At 42.7% G+C, this 22,320-nt stretch overlaps 1 protein-coding gene across 1 annotated transcript in view; it reads left to right on the top strand.

The window, feature by feature from the left end:
* LOC105690714 (probable G-protein coupled receptor Mth-like 1) overlaps positions 1-22,320 on the top strand; it is a 74,296-nt gene that overhangs the window by 43,770 nt on the left and 8,206 nt on the right. Inside the window, exon 4 of the mRNA XM_012408759.3 lies at positions 18,581-18,765. Coding sequence (XP_012264182.2) covers positions 18,581-18,765 — 185 coding nt within the window. The remainder of the gene's footprint in view (positions 1-18,580; positions 18,766-22,320) is intronic.

The raw sequence follows: 22,320 nt of genomic DNA on the forward strand, positions 1-22,320 counted from the left end.
CGATCGTCTAAAAATCTAAAATTCTCGAACGTGTGTGCGACTCGATTTTGATCGTTTCCTGGTACCGGAATCCAGTGGACTCGGCGTCGATCGAATAGTAATGTAAGTTCGTCAGAATCCTGAGAGCGTTGTTGTGTAACGGGTCAGCGATGTGAAGTGAAGCTGCGGGTGTACCGCGATTATATTTAGATCCAACCAGGGCGGAGGGGGAGGGGGAAAGGGGCACCGCTGTGAATCCAGTGATTAGAAGCAGTCCTTTTGACGCGAGATAAACAAACGCTGCGGTTTAATCACGAGACGTACCGCCAATGGTCAGTCAGTCAGTCAGTCAGTCAGTCAGTCAGTCAGTCAGTCAGCCATGTTGTACACCTCCGGTCTCTACGGAGAATAATTAACCGCATATTCCGCTCGCTTTTCAGCGATGTGTATATTTGTCGATTGCCACGCTCCACTGTTTCCCCATAAAAATAACGGTAATCTCTAATTCCGCACCATCGATCCATCGACGGAGCTGCGGATCCGCCGAAACCCGTGATATTTTCCGACCTGTAACGACGTTACCGCACTACCATTCAGATTCGGTACCTAATATACCCTTTTATATACATACCGCACTCCTGTTGAATATAAATATATATATGTATAGGTGGTATATATATGTGTATGCGGAATCGTAGAATGCGGCGAATTAATTGAACACGAAGCTCGAGGCTAATCTGTACTTGGGTCCTGTGATCCCTGCGGTGCACGTATAATACGTTTTCATTGTATTCGTCGGCGTACCGGGAATATGGTGATCTTGAGGAGTATACGGGGGGGGCAAGGGAAGGGGGGGGGAAGGGGGAGGAATAATATGGGCACCAATCACGGGGCTTCCTTTCATCAATTCATGAATGGGGATTAAAACTCTGGATATAATACCCAAAGCTACGTTGGTGGATCGGGAATTATCCGTGTAAGCGATGGAGTACAACGTTCTCGTATACATATATGCTATACGTACGAACCTATATATACACACACACACACACACACACGTATATAATGTCATCCACTGCATGTAAGCGCGGTGCGGAGAATTTATAGACGCAAAAATCGGAGTCGTTAATCCGCGTATCCTAAACCCGTTTTAATTGCCGGTAAAAACCGGCCACCGAAACGGTCATTGTGTATTTTATTTTATTTTTCACATTCATTCCGAGTAGTTAGCACCGCGACGTGTATCGACGAGCCGATGAAACAAAGCGGGGAAAAAAAATTCTGGCTGCAATTTCTACTCGATCTATGCGAAATCCATGGCTCCGCGAAGCGCTCGCGATTTGGATTTCCGGCTCGTTGCCGTCTGTAAACAAATATTTGCCAAGCTCCGTCGTGAAACAGGAATTCAGAAACCGCGTTGAGCCTCTACCCTCCCCTTGTGTATCTTTTTCCTTTCTTTTTTTTTTTTTTTTTCTTTTTTCTTTTTTCTCCTCTATATCCTTCGCCAAAATGTACTCGTAATTTGGGCTTCGGGTTTAACTAGAAAATATTTCATACCTGGCACGGGGTTGGTCTGGGACGCTTGAAACCGCCCACTCGAAAATACTGACCTAAAGTACACCGCGTATAGTTGACCAACCGGAAGCCCCTTAGCAAACAAGCAGACTTACCTACTCCGAACCTCTCCCCTCCGTACCTGCCTCGCTAAACCAACAAAGAGGATCTCTTACACCTAATTACGAAGGGTCGTCGCCGCTGCTGCAGTTCTATAGATCATACACTTCGTTCGTCGGTCATATTTTGTACCGCGATACCCAACCCCGACTGCATACGGTGTCGTAATAAACATTCTTGGCATAACTCGAACCCCGGCACCGCGCTACCGACCCAGGTACGAAACGATCGAAGATTTGACGAGAAAATTTTCCGTCTGAAAAGAAAAAAAACTGATATAAAATAAATATCAGAATTCTTTGTTAATTTTTTTTTCTCTCGTTTTCGGTCACCCTGTGGGCGCGCTGTGACGCAGCCACTGAGAAACGACAGATAAAAATGACCCCGGGGCAGACGTGTATATTGTACGGTGGACAAGATCTGACGGCGAGAACCCTCGCTCTCTCAGATAGTAAAGTAAATAGCGTTAATAAGTCAATATTGATTGGAGATGTTTTTTCCTCCGGCTAACTGTGCCTAATTTATACACCGACGTTTCGTTTTGAAATATATGTACAATGTATACCGTAGGTTTAAACGAGAGATATAAAACGCAAGAGGGCTCGCCGCAGCTTATCTCGTGCGTGGTATATAACGTGTTCGAAAACGCACTCGGCGGCGGTCGTTGAAAAAGCGTATAAAAATCCGAAACATCGTAAAAACTGAGTGACTGAATTCGCGATATTTTGAGTCACCGTACAATACAGCCGAGAACCCCGCGCAATCAAAGTGGGGAATATAGGGACACCGTAAGCCCCGTATATATCAGACTGGACGGATCAGGGCAGTTTAAATATCGTAGTAAATCGTCCCTATATTGGTTGAAAATCTTCGACCCCTCGCAAAGCGCATCTTTACGCCGGCTTCCGTTCTGCATTTTATCGACGCGGCGGCTACGAATCTGCCAATTTTATGCTCCAACGCCCCAAAACGGAGGAGGTTCGATCCGGAAAACTCGATTCGCTGACCTCCCCTGCAAATAGGATATAACATACAGCTATACACACGGGCATCCACCTAACCGCACGGATCCAACGCGTCATTTATTATAGACTCGTGGTTTTTTTTTTTTTTTCTTTTTTTCGGTTATTTGCTGCAATTCCGGTTCACATTCGTACACCGCTCAATTTCAACCAGATATCGAAACATGATTTCACACGATTGTTACTGCTGTTATATGTATTGTAGATATTATTATTAATAATATGGCAATTTATTGGACAAAAACGAAGGGAAAAAAAAAAACGACACAGTAAATATTAAACGAGCTTTTGAACAGCGAAAATTAATAAATACTTTATCGATATACGAAAAATATGGTATCGATTCCGTTCAAATTTCGCGTACATGAAAGCTAACGAATTAATAGCGAATAAATATCGAACGTTACGTGCACATCCCTGCGATAATGATACGCGTATGAATAAAAGAAAAATTGGAAAAATAGAGGGAACGGAAATACGATCTTTCGCGCAAGAACTGCATTCGATCCGTTGCGATTTCCGAATTCGGAAAACCTATCGGTATTAGAAATTTTCTTATTTCGGTTTTTCGTGGGTCCCATTTTTTTTTCCGCTCCAGGATCAACGCCCTCGCGAATCACGAGAGTTCCTAACTGTACGCGGTCATCAATCGTTGCCGCGCGACGATCGGTGCGCCGGGAGGCTGGTTAAATGAAAAGCAGAAGCGTTTCGTGCCATAGTTTATTTCACGTAATTTAACGCCAGGGATTGACACCGGAAAAAGAGATGAAGGACCGCAGCGATATCACGTTAGAAATCATCGTTGCAGCACGGTTGACACGTGGATAATATAAATTGCGATCTCCGCCGCAGGATCACCGTTAACAGGAAACTAAGACGCGGCTACGTGCGCGCGGTACCCTTGACCGTAAAAGAAAAAATGTAGGAAGTTGAAAAAAAAAGTAACCCGTTTCCAGCTCTTCGTCTGTCACCACCGCGTGCGGTAACCGTAGGTATTGAGGTGTACGTTGTACGCGTACACGGTACAGAGAGAGCTCGTAGTGTACCACGCGACGTCTCGAATGGCACGCGTGACTCGAATCGTAATTGGAAAATTCAAACCTCCAAATACGGAATACACGAGAAATCGGCGGACGGATTTATAAAAAAATGCCACCGAAGCGAAGAAGAAAAAAAAACAAACAACAACAACAACAACAAAAAAAGAAAAAAAAAGAATTTTACACAAATTCCGAAAAAATACGTTTCCACGTGCAGGCCCGCATCCGCATCTCCTCCCTCTTCACCGCATCCCCCTGTCCGTCGTACGCGGAATACGCGGATTATAATATAATTTGACCATTTATTTCGGAAGCCACGAGGCAGTTTCATACCGTGAATATAATCAGGATTATTTCTATACAGGTATACGATGTAAGGGCAGCGGTCGAAAATCCTGCTGGAAAAAGCTTACGCTATTTTTACCTTTTTTTTTTTTTTTTTCTTTTTTTTTTCATGCGCTTTTTGCGGACTCGAAAATCGCCGGGGCAAATTGAAGCGAAATTTTGTTAACGCGGCCACGAATTTTATCGCTAATCTCGTACAGCCGCGGTGCGAGTCTACGGAAAATTTCATGTGAATTTCGCGTACGTACAGGAGAAGTCAGTGTGATGATAAATATATTTTAATCCGACGGACCCGAGTTTGATTAATAATTATCCATTGTATTCAGCGAAGACGTGCGGTACGTCGCGTACGGATATCGATGAAAGGTGATGTCTCGCCGGAGGTGATAAAATTGCACATTTTTTTATTTATTTTTTTTTCTTTCTCTCGCAACCAAAGTCGCCCCCCCAGCCCCTCATTAGGCGACCTTACGAACCTGCTATAATCGGGATATAATAGTTGCGGTTCAGAAAGAATTTTTTGCTCACATTTCGAGACACGAAAACCACAAAAGAAGAAGAAAAAAAAAAGAAAAAAAACAACGGAGGAAGAACGAAAAGAGGGAGATACGTTGGTTCGAGGGAGAACCAGTCGCAACGTTTCTTCGTAATCCACGGGCAACACTATGGCAGTACACATTACACGGCGACATGGATACCGCTGCAATTGCTTAATTGCGAACGTTTATAATCAGGATGCTGTCATTTAGAGAAATTTAGAACGAACCTACGCTAATCCCACTTAATAAACATCGTTTACCAGCGTTAGCTTCCGTGTGAGCCGAGCTATTTATTTATTGCACTTCGAATTCGCTCGTTGTATAATTGTAAATTAGAATCCACCGTATATATATATATATATATATATATATACCGCTATATTACGCGCATGATTTAATACATATATATTTAATTTATTTTGCTAAATAGCAAACAGACTGTACAATAATATGCACGCATGTAATCTTTTTATAGACATTAGAACGATTCGTCACTTCCGGTGTAATGCTTTTAACATTCCGTTCATGAAGTGCGAAGAGGGGGGGTAGCGGCAGGTGGGGTGGGGGGGGGATCGTTGGTTTTTGAGGTACGCCATGTGTGCTTTTGGCGTTATTCAATTTACACAAGCTCATCTGCGGTATATTCAATTTTCTGCATGCTAAATCTTGACTCACTATCGGAGTATATATGCCCCGCGGTATGTATGTTCATTTCGAAGAATTTTCACTTATGGTTTATACTCAAAACGTAGATAAGTATAATTCGCCCCCACTCGAAGGCACTTGAAAAAATAACATATCCTCGCGTTCCGCTTCGTTTTTATTTATTTTTTGGGGGGCCGAGGGGGGGGGGGGGGGGGAGGGTGGAGAGGGTGGTGCTGTTTAATTTAGACCGTGAAGTTTGCATTAATCCGCACTCGGCGCGGCTTTGTATATAAAAGCGTTGCGAAAACTACGAATACAACGCGTACGTAACATCTGTAACGAGACGCAAATGAAAAATATGCAACGATTATATATCCGCCTCTCTATTTCTCTTTGTCTTCTCTCCGTTCCTCTCTTTTTCAAATTGATGGGACGCGCCTCCAACGGCGCGGGGCGGCCAGGCTGCCGGCAAAAAACTATCCTCGTAAATTATCGCATGCGCGGAATAATTCGCTAATGGATTTCTGATTTCCAACTGCGCGCGGTACCTACTCGTTTATCTCACCCGTAGCTATGATTTTTCGACCATGTATATGTATAGGCTGGTATACAGGTACGTAGACGGGGCAACCCGCGTTACTATGGTCATCGACTGACCGATGCATACGGTCATGTTTAAAACCCCGGCGAAACGCGACGAGATTCGTCGAACAAACGGACGTGAAAAAAAATGAATAAAAAATTGTCAACATCGGTGCGGTTATCGCGCGAATCAAGGTTTTGCGTTCCCACATCCGAGTGCAACTGCGGCGAGCGAAAACTGGACGCTTCGGATATCAAGTTGAATATCGAGCGGGTCCAATTAAAAAAAACTTCTTTTTTTTTTTTCTCTCCTCGCAACTCTTTTCGATCAACCGTTTTTCATAATTCCACTGCTATAATCGTGTATCCCGTAGTCAGTCCGCGAAGTTCGTCCCTGTAACGAAAAAATGAACGAGTACGAAGGGGTTCCAACGGGATAATTATAATCGAGAGGATTGAAAAATTATGCACGGAGTCAACCCACGCATGCATTGTGCGATTTTACGGATCGAGCTCCGATCGAACGTACGCATATTTACGGGGGAAGTTATTTATGTACAAAATATGAGTTTGTTGGAGCCACAAGCCTGCGGTTAGTCAGTCGAATCTCGAGAGCCGGACAATGACACCTTGTGTTCGAGCTCCGTTGCTCCCACGCGTATAAATTTTCTACGCTACGTATGTACGAAGGAAGATATCCTCCGAGAGTCGGTACGCGCCCGGCGATAATAACCGACCAACGGCCGACCAACCACTTCAAAACAGCTGAACAACGAGCGGGAACGTTTGCAGAAAATAGTTATCGCGTGAAAAAAATTGTCTAGACGACGAATTGCGCCGGATCCGTGTTCCGAGTTCCCTTCGAAACGAACGTTTCAAAGATTTCCTCAGTTTTACCACGGACGAATCGAAGTTACTCTCGGAGGCGCGACGTGTCGTCATCTCCTCCTAATGATATTCCGGCAAGGTTTCGGGCGTCGCGGTCCGCCCGGAGTTTATATTTGTTGTTTTTTTCATTTTTTTCATTTTTTTTTTAGTTTCGTCAACTTTCTCTCGGCCCGCGTCCTCCTTTCACTCTCTCTCTCCGTTCCTTTACTCTCGAGGTCAGCGGCATGCCGCGGTCCACCGGCATTGAAAAACGTAAAACAAGACGCGGCTAGAAACAAAAGTTTAACGAACTCTATTCCGGGAATAACATTTCAACCGTTCGGTGTTTTTTTTTTTTTTTTTTTTTTTTATTACAAAAACTTTACAGGAGATTCTGAAAGGGCATACACAACCCCGTAGTACGTCATCAACGGAGGAGACTTTCTAATGGGGCCTTACGGTAACTCGATATATTTTTGGAAACTTTATACCTCGCATCCGGGTCGAGCTTCTACTTCCCTTCGTTTCAAAATCCCCCTACGCTGGTCACTCAAACTTACATTGTGTCTCCTCCCTGAAAAACCCCCCCGGGCGCGTAGGTCGCTCCGATAGCCGCACAATTGTACACAATATACACATACGATGTACGTATATACCAGCTCGACGGAGGTGTCAAGTTCTACCTACACCCCCATTGGTGTATCGCACACCTATCGTTTCACGCTGACGACGATACTGACGTGGATATGTTTGAATAAGTGCGTCATCCTCCGCCACGTCTCTAGAAGCTCGTCAAGTTTGTTCACCCTCGACGAAAGAATCATTATAGAGACGCTCGGGTCGATTTCCGATCGACGAATTTTTATCCCTCTTCCGTTCCAAGCGAAACTCGGAAGATCGTGACTCGCCCGCGCAGTTGCAGCTGGATGAGGACAGCGTTGATATATTGTTTTTTTTTCGCGACTCCTTCGTCGCAGCTGGGAGATACGGGATGCGCGTGTCGCAAGGCCGCGGCAAGGTTCCGTCGTTCGTGGAATATTTAAGGATCGGAGTAAAATGAAGAGCGAACGGGGGGAGGGGAAAAAAAGGAAGAAAATAATGACCAACGGATGCCAGATGACGCTGTTCGACTGGAATTCTTCGACCGTTGCGAATACCTGCACGAACCGCTCGTCCGATGATCCGTTCGTACGGGTCTAACATAACCGGCTGCATGGGTCGAAACCGGTAGAAAAAAAAAAGAAGGATGGATGAAAAGAAGAAATTCAGACTCGCCAAAGTCGTCCTTGGGAAAAGTGCAAAAATGGTAATTGTTTTCCGTAATGATATTTTCGATTCGTCGATCCGGTCCGTTTGTGGATCATCGCCGTTAGCTCGACGATTTCTTTTTCAGCGATTCGAAGCAAAAAAAAAAAACAAAAAAAAAAGGGAAGGGAAGAGAAAAATTAGCCGTACCTCCCATTATCGATTACGAGTTAATCCCGCGCGCTTCTATAGCCCAGGGCTATCGAGCCGCCAATTTACTATGTGGAATTAGCGAATATAAATTACAGTAACGTTACAAAATTGAATTAAACTTAATCTACCGGCGTGCAGAGGTGTGTACATATCTATATATCTATATGGCTAATGTGCTCGATATATTTTCAGCGTGTATGAACGTTAAATCAACGTTTGATGAAAATTAAACAACCTCTGCCAGCTATGTGAGCGTGCGATTTGTTCTCATCGATCCGTGTAAAACGTCCTCGTCGAGTAGATCGACGAAGAAAAAAAACAAAAAACAAAAAAAAAAATTAACTAGTTTTTCCGTTTCAACGAGAGAAAAATAAATAGATAACGACAAAGATAGAAATAGAGAAACGTTCGATCGACTTACAGATCATGCGGTAGACCCGTTAGCGCGATATTCATACCGCGTGCGACCCCTCGACGTTGACAAGAAATTGACGAACGCACGCATATACGAGATACGTTTTCCGTACCGTTATGTACGTACGTATCTACACCGTCGCTTTTTCTCGCCGATCGACAATAAATTCATGAGCGATTAACGGATCGCATCAAACGGAGTCGCGGCGAAAAATACACTTATACTGCAGTACGTATCTTCGATGTAACGGCTTTCGATAATGTCTTTCGCGAATTACGGACTCGAATGGATGTGATATAATTTATCGGTTCGAACACCGTCGGGGAAATCGCAGACCACCTCGGTATCCGCAAATAATAACGATCCCGACACGGTAATGACGATGATGAGCCGTACGTTTCACTGGTAATCGCTTTCCAATATATACGGATAGAGGTATCATCGCGGTGCGATACACAAGCGCAACTTCGCGCATACGATATGACGTGGCGATGCGCCCACGTTGACCACGTTTTGAACGCAAACTCGACGTCGCGTCGCTTGCGACTTCTCGTAACAAATAGAGGAAACCCTCTGGAAAGACAGCGGCTGAAATTACTTTCTATTTTTTCATACGATCGTTGCAAATTTTTGTTAACATTTCATTCAGAGCTTTCCTCGGCAAGTGACGAGAGGTGTAACCCTCAGCTGAGTCACGGTGTATCGGACCCACGCATCTATGAGCGTACATGGTTATAATATACATTTGGATAGGCATATACGGCGATGATATTGTAAAATGAAGTGGCGTGTGTTCGGTATTGGTGGAGTGTGGGATAAAAAGACCGTAAGCGTAACGCGAGTGACGAGGAGGACTCATGCGGAAGGTTTTGTTACCGGTCGTCTCGTATGAAATACGATTTCACGGAGGTATCAATCAATCAGCCGCGCGGGGGTTTCCATTCCGAATCTATGTAATCCCTAGAACATTAGGATTACAAACGATGTGCACACCTACGCGATGTATACGTGTGTGTCCCCCTGCGTCGCTGTACGTGCACAATATGCACGCTATAAGCGGTGTTATATACACCTACGATCGTGGGAGCGCACTTGCGGCGGGCGATAAATTATATGGGCTTTACTTATAGGCGTCTAATTAGCATTGATCGATGTGTACGTTATACCTATGAATGTACGTACGTACACGGCTGTACGGTTACAAATATTTCACGTGTAACACCAGTAACCGAAAACCGAAATACCGCGAGTTATTTGATCGGAGCATTCCGAATGGTGTGTGCGTATATCTATAGAAATTCATAATTCCTTTTCCATAATTACAACCAACACCGCTGTTACGCGTTTGGCGAACGATTCGAATCCGAGTCCGACGATCGGAACTATCGGTATTCGATTATGATAATTATGGCGCGTATGTCCCTCGAACGAGAATACCTCCGCAGCGTTCCGATACCGCCTATTTTATATGTTTGACGATCAAATAGAGAGGGTCGAAGTTTGCTCCGAAGACCGCAAGCGCCCGTGTGCACGGTCGAAATAGTTGTCAGGCGCTACGGTCTTCGGCTTTTGCGAAACTAGCTGCAAGGGGTGTCGGTTCGTCGAGGTGAATTCTGTTCGAGGAATAAAGTAATCTTTGACGAAACCCCGTCAATGGAAACCGCGTTCCACGTTCTATGTTTGGTAATTAATATTTCCTGTTAGTACGCCAGGTATATACATATGTATATGAAACGCCGCGGTACCAGCTTCGCTACCAATTCATTAGCTTTCGTAGAGTGACTCTGTTAATTATCTACTCGATGCGACAAAGCTGCTGCTGCTGCCGCTGCCGCCGATGCTCTAATACGCTTTTATACCGTTAAATCTAGTTGATAGAGAGAGATTGATGGTATGATATTCTTCTCCAGCGTGCGTACGGTCGGTCGAATTATTGGCAGTAAAACAGCAAAAGTATACAGCTATCCGATATATTCCGAATGATTTTAGTTTCATTCGAGTATACGCAGTTGTACAGAGATTAATTGTGGCCTATTGTACGGACGATCGAATCGGTAATTGAACATTGATTCCAGATATTTTCGATTGTTTATCTACGTGTTTACCATTATTGTCAACCGATTCGAGTATTCGTGATAATTTCTATTTTGTCGATAAATATTATCGCCTCATTTGACAAAATATTCGGAACCTACTCCGATGTATCCAGATTCGACGATATTCGAACAAGATTTGGAATTCATGAACCGGTCCACCGTTGAAAATGATGCAGTTTGCAGCAATTCTTCGTAAGTCGCGTTGTGATGCAAAGTTCAAAGAGATTAATGGCAACATTTGTACGTATCGCAGTTATCATCGTGTCTCGAATACGCATCATACGACATACACACGTAGATACATGAAATAAATGATTCAATTCCCAACACTATGATAGCTTCGACTCGTTCGCCATTTTCATACCGTCCGACGTCTCAATTAATTACTTAATGTTACTTGGAATTTATTCTGCCGACTTATTATTCAGGTTATCGCACCCAAGATCACCCCTTGGAATTTATCATCTTAATAGTTGTTGTTTTTTTTTTTTTTATGCGTGTTGTTCGTTGAATTTTGTATCGCTTTTTTAAGGACTGTCTCGAATATTTTCAGCTGAATTTGGACCGGACGTTTTTCCCCGCAATATTTACGAAGATGTATAAAAATCTTGCTTACGTTTCGCGGAGAGCGAATCACATTACGTTTCGTTGGGGTGTCGCCTCGCAGGCTCTACGAACGAGCAACAAAAAGCTTCGTCATCACGCGTCGGATAGCAACACGGTCTCCGGTTGATTTGAATATATCTGAAAGGGTTGCCGGGGACTTTTGAGTATACCGTCATTTTCCAGAGAACCGGTTTTTAATTAATTTGAATCCAAGTCTTTGTGGGGGGAAAATTCGCAACTGCATAAATTCTACTCGTATAGAATCTTCATTTCTTTCGAGTGACTTTTTTATTTTTCATGATTTTTTTTTTTTTTTTTTTTTTCATTTCATTCCGCGTCTTTACCGGAGGGATGCGGGTTTCGCGTGTGTCGTATCAAAAAACGCCCCGTCGTCGTTTTCCTTTTTAGTCAATTTTTTTCGCAGTAGGCGCGATGGAGGCGCTGAGAAACGATTCTAAAATTAGCGGAGGCGTCGAAGAAAAGAAAAAGAGAGAAAAAGATGAATAGGATGAATAAAAGAGCGCAGTGAAGATAGGTATCGGTAAGAAAAAAAAAAAAAAAAACAAAGCGAAAATAAAAATCGTATCACATCCACTCCGATGACCTCTGCACGGATTCGCAGCATTGATTCGTGTATACGTATACGCAAGAAGACGTTCCGTACACATGAATAATACATCTGCAGAGGACACATTCACTACGGTACGCCCGATCTGGCGTCTGTCTTCCCGCGTTGCATTATACAGACAGACGCCCACGAGTGTGAAAGGATCTTCTGTGCACACGTATACGTATTATGATATATAATGCCTAAATACGTCACTCAAAACACACGGGGGTCAAAGGCGCGATTAAACGAACAACTTCATGCCGCGCACTACGTGTGCAACTTACAACTGGTTGTATAAGAATGAGCTAAAAAATAAATGAATGCGTCTACGTGACGGGAATAAGATTATTCTACTCATGAGTAGCTCCGCGTCAAATGAACAATTGAATCATAGTGAATAAATTAGAAGATAAAAGAAACGAAGAAGAAAAAAAAAAAAATCAACCCTAACGATTCGACGGGAAAAACGAGAAAAGAATCGAACATGGTTGAAAAAAAAAAAAAGAAATCTTTCGAAGGGACGGTTTTCGGACCATTTTTGAGCGAAGAGATTTTCTGTTTACGAATTTCCGCATCGCGCCGCCGACGGTACGAGGGTGTCTGTCAGGTGTTTTATGTGCGTACACGTAGTGTGTTTTGTACTATATTACAAGTATAACCCTTCGGTTCGTGACCGTCGCCTTATTAATATTCAACGACTGAAACCCAGAAGTTGTAACGCGGAAAGGGTACAAAGGACGTCTGTAGTATACAGTAGTGACACGCGTACCGCACAAAGGACTTTTCGTCCTTTTCATTAAAACCGCTCCTATACAATATACGCGTGATAGTAAGTTACCCCGATTTCTTATGTACAGACCCTTTATGTAATACACCACCACCACCACCTATACGTGTATTACTACCGGCTCTGGTTCACAATCAACTTTTTAGTACTTCCGTTCAATTTTCTTTTCTCTCTCTCTTTTTCTACTCGACTTTATATCGGTTTCTTCGCAATAAGAACTGATCTTATCCAGTTTAACATCCCCCTTCTTTCTTATTCCATCAATTACGTATACACCGTTAATCGTCGACTTATTAACTCGTGTAATAACCGCTCGAAAAATCAGAGGCAATCGTCGTTTTTATATTCTACGCGATATATATTCGTTCGAAGAAAAGCGGAAACTGCGCCAGAAGAAACCTCGGAGCAACTTTTATATCACCGATATTTACCCTAATTGGATGGTAATAACCAATAACGTTTCGAGCAACAATTTGAAAAAAGTCAAGTCGTTACGACCAATGTATCCGGCGAATGATGAAATGGAAAAAAAAATCTTGAAATTGTATTTCTCTCGGTTGAGACGTTATTGCTCAATACCACATCCAATCGGTATCTTATTCCTATAGTAATTATTATTCTGCGGTGCATCTGAGGGTAGTTTTTATTTTTCAAAACTGTAGCCCGATTGGAAATTACTTTACAGTTCTCTGACGTGATTTAACAGCAAAAGAAAAAAAAAAAAAAAAATAGGACGCAGATTCGTGTTGGGTAAAAAAAAATCTAAAAAACTCATTTCTCCTCCTCAAGTTTCGTAGGAAATTTTTTCTTCATCGGAAGAGTCAAAAATCGACCATGCACGAGATGAACGATCGTCGCTTAATTTTTATCGAATTAACGAAGAGCTTTTTCGTATTTTGAAATATTTCAATATATATATATAGAAAACACGGGGCGAAGCTGCACTTCGAAGGGGGTGAAATAATCGTGCCCCCGTTTCCACGGTGTGGGAGGAAGTAAAGACGACAATCAAATGAGAAAGATCGCAGAGCATCGGCAGACACGACCCTCTCAACTCGTTCCCCTCGACACTCCCGCTTCGCGCCCGTCTTTGCAACTCCAGTTCATTAATTTGATCTACTTAAAAGCACATTACCTTTTGACTTGCGCCAATGAATGGCCTCGTCTGTGCCACTCGTAACGTTCTTGTACTGCTTTTTAAGTCCGCCATTATACGCGATGCACAAGCTCCGCAGCTCTTTTTAGTCATTCCTGGAACTGCGTGTATAATGCTCTTCTTCCTTTTTTTTTTCGTTTCTTTCGTCATCCCGCGCGCTTCTCACGCTTTGCATTTTTCTCCATTCCCTCGATTTTCAGTTTCGGTTTCGTTTTCTTTTTTTTTTTCCCTTCCTTCCTTCCTTCCTTCCTCCGAGTCATCGTGAAAAGGCGCACGGAATAAAATAAAAGAAATTTTCATACGTCTCCGCGGGTAATTGGAAGACCGTTGGAATAAAATGTATATTATATGCATAGGGTAGTTTTGGGTAGCTAGTCGCTCGGAATAATTTGTTAGGGGAATAATAATCCCCGGATTTTAGTTGGGACGAAATCCCCGTAATGCTACGTCGGGCACGGGGTGGTGGTGGTACCCCAATGCTACTTTCATGCTCTTCTACTCTTCCACTTATACCGCTGCAATGCTGCTGCTGCCGCTGCTGCTGCTGCTGATGCTGATGGTGAGGCGCTGCCAAGTTATCACACAAGTCGCTACTCGGGATTTAATGAGGCACGTTACGTCCGTATAATAATTTATACCTTTTAATCGTAGAATCGATTCGAGCTTTTTCGGCTTTATACCGATCCGCCGTTGCAATAACGACAATTGTGAAATTTTCCACCTCATCTACACCGCGGTATAATATTCCACGCGTTATATCCGGTGAAATTTCACCCACCGCAAAAACTTGTTTTTCAATTACCGATTATTACCGCGTCGGAAGACCCCGAAAGAATTGAGCTAGAAACCTTGCAATTCTGACATTGCAGTGAGCACGACGCATACGGCTAGTTGAATTTTTTTTTTTCTTTTTTTTTTTTATTCCACCGCGTTGAGCGCGTGGCGCAGTCGGTGCGTGAAACTGGAAACGAAGTTTCCGCTCTCGTCTCAGCGGCGTGTGTCTTCGTTTCAATGTCAAACGGTGAGCGAGCGGTTATGCCTACCTACCGTGGAAACTCACGCTAGAAGAGATCGGTGAGGAAAGAGAGATGAGAGCAAGCGGAAAGACGAGGGCACTTCGGAATGCCTTTATGAGGCATAATTCTGCCGATGCTGCGCTACCGCCGCGCCGCTGCAAATACACTTCTGGTTAGGACCGTGAAACGACGGATGAAGCCCTCGCCGACGTCGCTGCAGCCCACATTCGTACCTACGATATATTAAACTTTTTCAACTCCGACTACTTTTCTTTACACTTGCCGCATACGCATTCGTTCGCATCGACCGTCCTAACTCTTCTCGCTTCAATTTTATTGCCGAGGTGTACCGGCTACTTGTTTCAAATTGGATTCTGTCACGCCTCAAGAATGAGACTCGAAATCCGACACGTTGTTACGTTATATTTATGCGACTGTAATGATCGTACGTAAGGTTGGCATCATGTAATACCTACTACCTGTCGGTGGCACCCGTATGTACAAGTAGTACGTACGTACGTACAGCAGGAATTATTTCCACGTAGTCTTAACGTTGTAGTGTAACGCGTGCACGGGAAGGTCGACTATCGCGATTGGTTCGTCAGAAAAATGATGCTCTCGTCCTTCGACGTTCAAGGACGCGACATGGGTGCATTACGCGACGTCGAAGAATCTCGTGTTACATTTTCATACGCCGCGGGATCCGGCCTTTCATCTTATTCGGAACGATCGACTTCCTCTTTTCGTTTCTTCCCTGCGGTGATCGAATCCTGATTTGAGAAAATCCGTTTTTCTCGAATGATTTTTTCAACAACCAATCTGCGATGCGCTTCGTTTTTTCGTACTCAAAGCGGAATAAATTTCTTTTCGTTAATTAGTCGAAGTTACTCCTCAACTGATGAGTGAAATGGCGGACAACAATTGTGGGGATATCCTCTTACGGGATACCGGGAACTAACTCCTGGGTGTCCACGGTCGCGATGCTTAGACCGTATAGAACCGTCTCAAGGACTCTGAACCTGAGGAGCGCAGGGTACCGCTGAAGGACACCTCGACTGTGAAAACTTTCAATATTTAACTACCGCGTTAGCTACATTCCCGAAGGGTTATAGCGAACGCCTGGAATTACGAAAATATGGACTCTTCTTTTCTTTTTTTTTTCCCCCTCTCCCTTTGTTCGTTAAGTAATCCTTTACAGCACCGCGAAATTCTCCCTTCGAAATTTTACTGCGGCGTATTTTCTTTTCTTCCTCCTTCTCCGTTTTTTTTTTTTTTTTTTTCTTCTCTTCTTCTTCATCCTCGGTTTACGTGGGCAAACGTACATCCTCCCATCGGTTACCGGCGATCGCCTCACGATTCCAGGTATCCAGGTTCGACCTGGTGATGAAACGAGTTTCCTACCGCGCCACTGCCGCCTTGCTAGTTCACTTTGTTCCCGTACTCGTATTCCTATGTACACACCTACGTCAGTATTCGTGCGGTGTACACGTATGTATTCACTAGCTGGAAACTGCAGTGGGAGGAAAGGAACGCGGGTTTGTTTTTTTTTTTTTTTTTTTTTTTTATATTGCGCTATGATCGCGTAGCGTATAGTCGAACAAAAAAAGAGAAGATGAAAAGAAAAACAAAAAACCTACGGGTAGAAGAAAAGGAAAAACGAAGCTCATGCAAATCGTTTCTTTTCCATATACTTATGTACACGTGTACATACATACATATGTCGTATACGTAGGTAAGCGACACGCGATATATATTATCCTATACCTCAGCCCGTAAGCACTCGCAGGTCCTAAACTTAATTTCACTGCAATTTTCGAATGGCGCCTGCAGTACGTCTGGTCAAAGGTAATATCAACGTGTAATACGCCTGCGGAGCGGCAGCTGTACGGGGTGTCGTATTAACCTACCCTAATTTTACCCGCGTTAACTCGTTAACGCTCAAATTATCCCACACGCGATCGATGTTCTTTTTCTTTCCCATATTTTTGTCGTTTTGAAGAAACGACAAAATGGAGTCTCGAATTTCAGCACAGGTACGGATTTATAAGTCGTCGCCTGTAATCGTTCGAAAAAAATACGTAGATCGCAATTCGGACGATCGAACGTTCGTCGCACGTCGGTTGGTCTTGTCGCGAATCAGGTATGGGCCCATCGACGGAGAGTGTGATCCCAGAAATTTAACGAACCCGTTCGAAACGGTCGCCTGCAGTTTGAATGGGTTTTATAGGGACGATATGATATCATTGTCGATGCGAACTCGATAAAAGGGATCCGATTTTATCGTTAACTGAATAACCGGTGCCACCGCGGCACGTATAATATTGCGAGCGGTAGAATTTCAAACTCGTTAAAATTTCGAACGTCGTTCCGCTAGGGTCAGGGAATATAATAACCTTCAAGAGCTAAGTAATAATAATTACAACCGCGATGCTATAATACGCTTTGGTCATTGTTCCTGCCTTAGAACTCCGTTTTAACAACGTCGTAATTCTAGCCGTCATCATTCGCGCCCGATCGCTTCTCGGTTATACGCATAACGTTGGCGGTATATCCGGTGCGGTGCACATAATAATTTCGGGCGTCGCGACGCCCCGTAACGTGCGACAAAGCGGCGAGCGTCGGTCGCACCATCGTTTCGCATACGATAGGCGATCCGATACTTCGGAAACGCTCGTGCGTTCGTATACACGTGTAAACCGACGACGGAGAATTAATTTTTCCAACTTATCCGAAAATCGTTATTGAAGAAAAATAGACTATAACTATACAGCTCTCCGCGGACGTATTATAATATCGCTGGATTATTTTTAATCCAGACATTTATTTCGAGGTGGTGATTCGGCTCCGGCGAGTCCGCGGCGGGACGCTGACCGTCGCGATAACTTCGGTCGGTGGTAAATCGACGCCATCCGTGACAACCGAATTGATGAGAAAGAAACATGGACGGACATAGCGAGTGTCGCCTTAACGCCGACGTGATCGCTATCGTTTGTCATCCTGAAAATTTCTGGGTCCGTGTAGAGTACAATTTTTCGTACGGAAAAACTCATCTAATCCGGTAATCTGTACACGCGAACTATGAATGCAGCGCGAATTTTTCTTCTCATCAAAATAAAGAAGATTCGATGAATTCTTAACGAGCGCGAGTGAAAACTGGTCGTTCAGTACATGATCTGTACGCGTTGAATGGGAGGGGGTGGGAGGGATGGTATAATGAAAGAATAAACCCGATGAGAGAAAAAAAAAAAATATATCGAGCTACCGTACAATGTTATTATAATAATATTCTCTCTCTTATCTATAGCGCGAACGTAGGTACTTCGTTTATTATTTTCACAAACAATTCCGCATGCCTTTCGAACAGATCACACCCACGTTCATAAGTATAATAAACTTGAATGAAAATTAAACTTCATTCGTCCGTGAGTCAATCGGTTCGCGCGTCGCGATCCTATTTAAAATAACAATTGAAAATGGGAGAAAAGGATGTCCGAATCGGCAACCCCCCGACATTCGAACCAACCGGATTCTCAAAATTATCTTATTTCTCTTCAGTGAATCGACGAATCCAATTGATTTTCAATTTTTCGATACTTTGCATTCATTCAACTCAGTTATGATCATTTTTTGCTATTTCTTCTTTCAGTTTCTCCTTATTGTTTTCAGACTGCAAAACTCGGATCTAATTCGGGTGTTCGAATTCTACTTGATTAGCAAAGAAATGTGCTTTTCGTTGGTTACAGAGACTTGAGACCAGCCAGTTTGGAGAAGGGCCAGGAAACTGTTAGGCTTAGGGTGTACGCGTGTTACGCTTGGGGTGGCCCCCTTCTCATAGCCGGTTTAGCCGCTCTTCTGGACCATCTACCGCAACAGCCAGGATACATGTTTCTCAAACCACGTTTTGGCGAAAACTATTGCTGGTTCTACGGTAAGTCGCATCGATTCTCCAAATAAAACAATTAACGTTGAACGAAAAAACAAAAACGAAAAAATAGAAATCAGAAAAGAAAAAAAACCACCGAATAAAACACGTTCGCTCAAAACAAAGAAAGATTTATTATCTTTCGGTCTGGTTATCCTCAATCTCCGTTTACACTCCGCCATGAATACAATAACAATAGGGTGTGTCGAAAAAGCAACAAAAAAAAAAAATATGGAATATTCACGTTTTTCACAGCTCTCTAGCTCTTCTTATTCAGAACTATATAATTTGGAATTGAAATCTTTCTCAAATTTATGCTCATTCGTTTTTTTTTTTTTCGTTCAACACATATTCTTCCTTTTTTTTTTGCGTTCATTCCATTCCATTACCGACATTTGCGTTTAGTTTTTTTCTCTTTTTGCAACGATTCCGTACAAATACCATTTAAGGGGTACATATATACTACCTTCTATATTCACTTTGGCTTAAGAAGTTTACTCGTATCTAGCCCTAGGCCAACGGTTGCCCATCGCCTATCCTACCAAAGGACAAAATATATACCATATACGCATATATACCTATGAATATATGGGGTGGTAATATAAATCCGTGGCGCCTGCGGGGGGGGAAATCGCTCGTCGATAATACGACTGTATATCGTACGTAGTACGAAGATCCACCCCGTCTTGGTGCAATATGTGGTCGCACGTGTGTAACGAAACGCATGGGGTGGATGATCACGGAAGTGGATGATACGAAAGTATATAGGAATACTTTGCGCGAGTATAAATTGAAATATACGTGATCTATAGATTCGTACCTACTGCGTATATATGTATATGTATATGCACAAAAAAATGAACATACAGCAAAATTCCGCTAGGGAGTTTAACGAAGCGGAACCAAACTGTGTAGCGAGAAAAAAAAAAAAAAGGAAAAGGATTGGGCCATTCAAATTGATCGATGATATACCCTAATTTACGGTAACTGCATGGATATAAATCCATTCTGCAATGCTCCGTACAATTATTATGGGTATGAAAATATCAACCCCAATTTTTATACATACACCTATACGACAGCGCGTGTGTATAGTTCGTATTTTACGTCTGAACGAGCTTTGTTATTTTTCAATTCTGTATATATACTCAATGGTGAAACTTTTAAAAATGTTTATTTGTTTCTTTTTTCGAATCAGATTTCCTCTATTAGTCGGGGGGGGGGAGAGGTGACAGAATTTAGCAACGGTATATACAGTGACACGATCGTCTTGCGTTGCGCAAAGTATTGACCGCTGTATCACAGTTACAAGAGATTCGTTTGTATATGTATGTTTGTCATGGTTTGCCACCGAGTGAGATATAACCAAGGAAACAGCTATCATTGGCGATGAGCCAAATCCAAGCAAATATAGAGATACGCCTCCCTCTTCTCCCTTTTTACCTCTTTTACACCATAGCTGTAGAATAACGTCCGACCATCCGTATTATGACACACCATATGCATGCACGCTGCTGCACCGTTGTTTGAATTAAAAGTTTTTTTTTCTTTCTTTTTTCTCTTTTTCCTATTTTCTTTTCAAGAAACTCGTTTCAAATTATTTTCGGTATTTGAAAGATTTCGGAAAAATCGTACAAGATTTTTGACGAAAAAAATTCAACGCTTAGAATTGGAACAGGTATATGCACTTTATATAACGTAATATATACATATGTATTTACATTATACCTATGTACGCGACGCGGATGTGAAGTAATTGGAAAATTGATTAGCGTTGAAAATATCAAACGTTGAACGGCCAACGGGTCACCTATATATTTATAAATAGATTTATAAGAAAAAAATTCTCGGTTGACCACCCGCAACCTGCGTTATACACGTATTACCTAATAGGTATGTCGGTCATGGAGTAAAAAAATTAAAAACAAAAAAAAAAGAAAAAAGCAAGACCCGGATCAGTTACGAATGCAATACTTCCGATTTACATCGTTTTTTTCTTTCTTTCTCTTTTCTCGTGTGCTTACCGTGTATATACCCGATAATGTTATAGACTTTTTTTCTCTGCTATGGGGGAAAAATAACGAGGGTTGTACTATTTATAGGTTTGTTTACCGAGTAATCGGGGTGGTATAGGGAATTAGTTGATAACGAAATAAATGGATAGGCCAATAAGGGATGTACTAGTTACATGGTACACGTATATCTGTATTTAATGTACATATACCTACGGTTGCTAGTCGCCCTACGCCGCTGCAACGCCACGCCTATCGTTCAAATTTCAATTACATCCCTTTTCATCCCTTTCAATAAAAATCTCAGGTAAAATCGAAGTAGAGCGAAAAAAAGAATAAGATTTCAATTATCGGATTGTGCTCGATGAAAGTAAATAGCGGAATCAGAGTTCATTGAATTTTGATGATTTGAAAGAGCGGTCGATTCGACTAACGGATGTCGAAATTCAATAAAACAATAAATTCCATTACCCACACCACCCGTCACGTGTGACAGAAATATAACGTTCAGATTGGGCTGGGACTGAAGTGTACAGGTGCGGTAATAAATTTAGTATAATAATTATTTATTTTCCTCGAAATACTTCCGTTTATTGTGAGAAACTTACGGACTTTGTTTTTGACGATTGATACGCCTTACCTGTACCCCGACACGTGAAAGTTATCTGTACTGCCTGGTACGCCTTGGCACACCCCTGCGAAAAAAATAAACCCTCCGTAACGTACGTTATGCGGGGGAAAAATGAACACAACTACCAATTACCGGATAGAAAATTTTAATATCAACGGAATTTATTCAATTCAAAGACGGTGTGAAAAAGATATACGTGTATATAAGTGTGCTCACATGCCTAATTTATCTAATTGTATACGAGATGAGTTCACGATCAAAAAAAGCTGTTGGAAATTCCCTTACAGCGGAGACGCTGCTCTCCATTGCGTTTAATTCGAGGCAAATTAATTATCGTGAGTGATTTTCTTAAACGTAATCAAACATTGCTAAATCCCAGTAAATTATATTGCGAAACTTACACGAATCGTCACGTTTATTTACGCACATTCCCTGCAGATTCAACTCTTCCGCGTACGAAGCACGTATATAAACACACGTACGTACGTGTACAGGGTGAGTCTCATCAAAACTTCGGAATGGGTTGGACTTAGTTTTCGGGAAGACACGCCCATCCCACCAATCAGCTGAGTAATCGTAGCGCCGGGGTGAGGCAGCGTGTATACCACATCGAAATAAGGTCCGAGAATCCGTGATAATTATTTCGAATCACAGCCAGAAGTTTTTTGAGCAAAACCCAAAATGAAAAATGACAAGAACTGGGCCTGGGTTCATATTTGTCGACGATCGTGGAAGCTACTCAAATTTTTGCCCATCTAATTCTCAGGGATATCTCAACCGAGCGGAAAGTTGATTCGAAATAAATATCATCGGTGCACAGTTATCGACGGGCTTTAGAACCTTCTTTTCGTATTCCTTAGACGCTCCTGCTCCCCCACCGCTGAGATCAATCGCCTGATTGGTCGGGTGGGCGTTGAC

This window comes from Athalia rosae, chromosome 3 (genome assembly GCF_917208135.1).
Source record: "Athalia rosae chromosome 3, iyAthRosa1.1, whole genome shotgun sequence".
NCBI classification, from domain to species: domain Eukaryota; kingdom Metazoa; phylum Arthropoda; class Insecta; order Hymenoptera; family Athaliidae; genus Athalia; species Athalia rosae.